Source organism: Sardina pilchardus, chromosome 14, assembly GCF_963854185.1.
Source record: "Sardina pilchardus chromosome 14, fSarPil1.1, whole genome shotgun sequence".
Classification (NCBI taxonomy): Eukaryota; Metazoa; Chordata; class Actinopteri; order Clupeiformes; family Clupeidae; genus Sardina; species Sardina pilchardus.
In genome coordinates, this window is record NC_085007.1 from 27,956,898 (window position 1) to 27,963,274 (window position 6,377).

The 6,377-nt window shown below is 42.0% G+C and overlaps 1 protein-coding gene across 1 annotated transcript in view; it reads right to left on the minus strand.

Annotated features, from left to right (window-relative positions):
- nr5a1b (nuclear receptor subfamily 5, group A, member 1b) overlaps positions 1-6,377 on the minus strand; it is an 11,624-nt gene extending 5,247 nt beyond the window's left edge. Inside the window, exons 1-4 of the mRNA XM_062554054.1 lie at positions 6,235-6,377; positions 5,671-5,792; positions 5,330-5,471; positions 4,047-4,708 (exon numbers count right to left, since the gene is read on the minus strand). Of these exons, the coding sequence (XP_062410038.1) occupies positions 4,047-4,708; positions 5,330-5,471; positions 5,671-5,772 (906 nt within the window). The 5' untranslated portion in view covers positions 5,773-5,792; positions 6,235-6,377. The remainder of the gene's footprint in view (positions 1-4,046; positions 4,709-5,329; positions 5,472-5,670; positions 5,793-6,234) is intronic.

Here is a 6,377-nt window from a genome sequence, read left to right on the forward strand (position 1 = left end):
TATACATAAAATCCCATGACACATCATTCACATTACAAACGAGCTCAGCATTGACACGGACCATATGTTTGGTGTACACATGTCCTTTGAGAACCTGTGACCTCCTAGCCACTCACTAATAGAGGCTGTTGACATACAGGTCACGCATTTGCACTTGTTGAGCTCACAGGAGCACACCTCATTTACAGACTCAATGCTCTGAGCTGACCACTGTGTGGTTCCCTTCTGTGCACGGCAGAGCATGAGGCCAAAGCTCTTTCTCCTCTTAATCAATAGGAGTGGGTAAGAAAACACAAACATCTCCCCTAGCATCTCATTCAGACCAACGGCACAACAAGAGATACGAGGAATGGACAGCAAAAAAAGTAAACAATGAAAATAACTGGGCTAGTTATGATTCTGGAATTTTATGTTTTTCTTTTTTTCTCTGTCCAAGGCTCAGCCGAAAAACAAGCACCAAAACAAGCACCAAAACTGGATACCAAGAAAGCGCAGAACAGATATGCTAATCGACGTGTATATATCTCCTCTACATTGATGGCACCATTTAATCAGTAATACACAGTCTAAACAAACACAGTGTTTGTGTGTGCAAGGCAAATACATTGCCTGGTCATATCCTGCTTTTGAAAGCATGAGTGCGTTTATGTCAACGTGTGTGTGTGTGTGTGTGTGTGTGTGTGTGTGTGTGTGTGTGTGTGTGTGTGTGTGTGTGGGTGGGTGGCTGCGTGTATTTATGTCAGTGTGTGTGTGTGTGTGTGTGGGCTGGGGCATTTGTGTTGTTAGGACACAAAGACCTGGAAACTACCCATCAACAAGTGGAAGGTGGATGTGTGGTGCTGTCAAATATCAGACAGTGTCGGCTTAGGAGTTGACACGGAAAAAAACAAACAGCACAAATGATTATCGTACATGGCTAGCATGCTGCGATACGCGCACACACACACACACACACACACACACACACACACACACACACACACACACACACACACACACACACACACACACACACACACACACATCCTCATTCAGAATACATAAATATTTTATACAAATATAACAATTATAAAAATTCAACATTTCTATTTCAATAAATTGTCTGGTTGTTAATTCTCAAATTGCCAAACTGTTAGGTGCAATCATTTCACAATAACATTCAATTACAATATCACAACTTCTGACTGAAATGCCAACAGCCCCCAACTAAACACTGAGCATGTGTTTGAATGAGTTGAAAGGTCAACATTAGCAGCCTCATTATAACATAAAACATTCTTGCCATTTATCCACATCAAAGTTCACTTGCACTAAGTGAAGTCTTGGAAGACGCAATGGCAAAGATTTAGCTATCTTAGCCTCGGTAGGATTAAACCATTTATTGATAAATTGCTGGCAGCTAGCAGATTCTGCATTGAGGGCAAAACTATTTTGACATCCAAGTCATCTGGGACCCGAAACGTTAATCAAGACTAAATGTGTCATCACAAAATACAAAACACAAAAGCAGTTGCCGCAGGCATTCCTTACTTATCTGATAGACAGAATGTAGCTACTATGAGAGAAAATACTTTTTGAAGCACTTCCTTGCTGTCTGTCGCAACAACAAGTTTAAGTGTTTGGGAGCGCAGGAAAAGTTACAAATCAAAAGCTCTAATGGATTTCTTTGTGCACGCTCACCTCACGTTATAAGACCTTGCTAAAAGTATTTCTATGAGAGGCCTTGTATAGAATTCTAAAACCACTCGCAACCACAGACTAAAATTCCTTCTACAGTACTAAGCCTATAATAAGAGGAACATACAGTATGTTGAAAGGATACAACAAATTCACGTTTAGTTCAATTTGGATATAGACACACAAATAAAAAGATTGTTAGGTAATGCTACTGTAGTTAAAAACATATTTCTGCAATTAGAGTAAATTTAAATTATTATTAGGGTAAGCACAAACGTGAACGTGAAGGAGTTGTCTCAGGAATAAATGGCCAAATGCATCTGGCCATAAATCTGTCATTGTCTTCATTTGGTGCCTATCCGAGTGGAACAATAGCCAAATTGTGGTGGGAATGCGAATCTCGGGGAGTTTGAGGCCAGGCAGTGGAGTGTCTCCTTCCTCCAAACCCAACTCGGCCGTGCCTCAAGAGCTCTCTATTTTAGCACACGTCGACGCGACCTTGCCATGTTCCATCCTTGCAACAGTACAATGCAAAGGCAGCGCAAGAGGCACGTACACGTGTGTGCTTACAAGCATTTCTTTAATCCCTGTGCCTACACACACACACACACACACCCACACCAGGGCCATAACCAAAGGAATGGGGGTGGGGGGTTGAGATAAGAAAAGTCATCAAAAGTTGTGGAGCGATTCTTTCAAAGTTTACTGAGGCCAACATCTCTGTTAAATTGGCACAACAGATCCAAAAGATCTTGATTTCCTCAGCTCCTGGCATAGCATAAAAGCTCAGTTAGCAGGAAAACAATCTACGTTCTAATGAATTGGCTATAGATGGGAGAGCGCTCACACACACACACACACACACACACACACACACACACACACACACACACACACATACACACACACACACACACACACACACACACACACACACACACACACACACAGAGAGATAGAGTGAGAGAGACAACTGCACACCAGCAGATCACAAATCTCTACTCTCAAAAATCACTCTTAATTTGACATATCTTCTGCATGAAGATTGGAAACCACAGAGGAACAGCCATATTTTTACAATCCCCTCCTCTCTCTCTCTCTTTCTATCTCTCTCACTCTCTCTCTCTCTCTCCTCTCTCTCTCTCTCTCTCTCTAAGTGCTGGCTTGCTCCTTCGCCGTGCACTTGCAGGGCAAGAGCCACTAGCCAAACTCATTTGAGCACAAGTGGGTAATAAGGCACTTGAGTCCATCTTGAGCTCATCTCTTCCCCTTCGCCCCGTGAATCAGCCTCCATTAGTGACTGACGCCCCTGGCCAGTCATCCCTGATGCTCCATCCTCCCCTGCACGGCCCACCAAAGCCACTCATTTATGAGACATAGCTCTAGACTGTGTCATCACTGCCGTGCCAGGGAATCTTTTATACATCGGTACAGTATATACAAAGAATCACTGCTTTGTGACAATAAGAAATGCCTTGACTTATAATTAAACGCCAGTATTGAAAACTGACATTCAATATAAGAAATAGGTGTGTGATAAAAGCCCGTAGGCTAGCCTACCTTAAATACAAGTGTATCATTTCATTTACAGCAAAGGAAAGTTGTGCTTTTAAAGGAGCATTCAAATTAGGTGCAATTGTTGTGATTATTTTTATAAGCAACAATAAAATTTAAACCATAAGTAGGAAAGAATTATTTTTACAACATATTAACAACCTAAGTGCTTTATAAGGAGAATAGAATGTAAAGGACATTCCAGCATCAACTAGCCTAAACATAACACTAGGACATGTAGATAGCAATAAAGATGTAAATGATCATATACATTACTTGTTTCAGCTGTGATGTTTTACAACCCAAAACGAGCAAACAAATCACCCACTCTGATACAGCAGAGTGTGATTCTATCAAATACTTCACAAATATCCAGCAGATTCTAGAATTCATAGAAAACTGGGCCCATACTAGCCACGTAGATAAATACAGAGTGAAGAGAGAAGAATAAACCCTGACACTATCAAATGCATTGTCTTGAACCAGTGCACACAGGCAACAGCAACTGTTTACCCCGTCACCATCATCTCATCACCAGGGTTCAATGGACAAGCCCCTATTAGTTCAGTAAATAGCGGCCGGTGCACACGTGACTGTCTGGGGTGTCTCTGTGTGTGACAACTTATTTGACCACTGATGACATGTGTTGCAAAAAATATAGCATGACATTCACAATCACCGGAAGCTACATCTGTATCCATGTCCATTTCGGGGTATTTTTTACGTGCGTAATTGGACCGACTGCTGCCAAAACTGAATTAGCTCTTAAACATTTATAAATTCAAAACAAATACAACTTTCTCTGAATAACTTACCTTGAGCTCCTTGAAGAATATGCAGCTCCGAGCCCACTCCACGATGGAGAAAAGGGTCTGGTCCGCCATGTGGCACATCAGGCCGAAGGTGCTGAGCTTGTCGTGTTTGCCGCGACTGTTCTGCTCCTGCTGCAGGTGGGCCACGATCTTGCTCTGCACCTGGCCCTCGTCTGGGTCACAGCGTAGGAACTCCAGAACCAAGGGCGGCACGCCTGCTTGCTGAGGTGACCCGCCGGTCGGGTACGCCTGCTCTGGGTACGTGTAGCCGACCACAGAATCCGGAGAACTTGTGTAGTGATCTGGGTACTCGGACTTGATCGCCCGACTAGGGAAGGAGGTATACTGGTACTGATTCAGTAAGGGCCCGTGCGAAGGCATGGTCATGCCCAGCGATACGTGACCGTACACGCTGCGATCGTAGTCTGTGGGTGTGGAGGGGTTCGGGGTGACGGGTAAGATGCTCTTGGGAACGGGCGGCAGGCCCTGGAGGCTGCCAGAGAAACTATAGTCCGTCTGCGTGGGGGAAACTAACGGCGGCGTGGACTCCATCTTGAGGCCGCTGGCTCGTATCAGTGCTTTCTTCTGCTGCTTCAAGGCACGGTCCCGTTTGTACATCGGACCGAACTTGTTCCGACCCCCGCGCATCCGGTCAGCGCGGACAGCTGGAAGACAGATAGGTCGTTTTATTATCTTTTATTAATTATTATTTTACAGAGTGTCTTTAAACACAAAATTAGACCCCTCTTACTATAAGACTCTCGGTCATATGTTTTTTTTTTTTTTTAAAGAAGAAGGATCAGCTAGTTTTATTCAATAACTGAAAATGATGCGTCAGTCCGTCAGACTATTAATTAACATTGCCGATCACACTGTAGGCTCACCAAACCTAAACAAATTATCCAATATATGTCTATGGCGACATATAAAATTCTACAATGTCTTACAGTTCAGCCGTGGAAAAGTTACCAAAAAGCCTATAGGCATTTAATGTGACCAAGTTTAGAACTGACATAAATGTTTTGATGTTAAATAACCTAAGTCAAGTAGAAGAGGATATAGGATGATTGACTGGCAATCTGTAGGCTACAAATTGTAATAGCTGGCGGGTAAGACATCCAATAATGTTTAAATAGCCGATGTTTCCACAGTAATTTAAAATAAAACACTGCAATTTATTGGACTTTTAACTTTTTACGAAATTGCAAGTATGCTTCCTAAATTGAAATAGATTGTCTGTTGCGTGCCTAACCTGCGGAATGAAGGTGTTCAGATTAATGGCATACCTTCTAATCGCATTCCAACGCTGAGGCATTTCTGGAATCGACAAAATGGACACCTTTTCCTCTGTGTTTTGTCTATTTTACAGTCCTGGCTTTCTGCGCAAGTGTACCGCTTGTTATTCTGAACCGTCCTTTTGAAAAAACCCTGAGAAAGACAGAAAAAATCAATATAAAATGATAGCATAGACAATGGCATTTGCTGAAGTTATTGTGATAAATTCGTGTGATATGTGCTATAAGAACTAGAAAAGAAATAGCTTAGAGTTGAGCCTATAATTAAAATATTCAGGCAAATTCACATATTGTGAAGGGTGAAGTGCGCAGATTAATGGAACACTGTATACCTTGCAGCTCTCGCAGGTTAGTAGTCCATAGTGGTACCCGGACACCTTGTCACCACAGACAGGACATAATTCTTCCAGATCAACATCATAACTGTACTCCATTCCTTTTCACGGAATGTCTCCTGTCAAAAATGTCAGTCAGATTTCATTGGAATAATTTGTTCATGTCAAAATCTAACAATCCTGCAAAGATAAGATAATGTAAAAATGCTGTTTTATGTCGTTAGACATAAATAGACATAGGTTTATAGCTACCAATTAGATATTGTCGGACACAGGCAAACAAATATTTCAGAGTTAAGATAATATTTCATAAAGAAGGTAAATGAGTGGCTGTTAAAACACAGAAGAAGTTTGTTTCAATTAATGCCATTCATTTTAACCATTTAAAATATGCAGAACATCGGCTTTCCCATCTAGTTTAATGTCGCTGCATAGCATGTAGGCTTTTTTTTTTTTTACCTGTTTGCGCGCTGCAACTCAATATCAATTACATTTCAACCACTCTCAGATCTCAGAGATAATTCACAATCGAATGAAGTGACAACCTGGCAGAATTGTTACCTGGCAGATCAGCGCTGTTCTCAACGCCGATGCGGTTTAGCAATTATTATGTCTTGTATGCCAACTTTGATGCCGCTCTCACTTTTACCAAATCCAGGTCCCTCGCGATTCTGGTGACGATAGCCACGAGTTTATCACTTGCA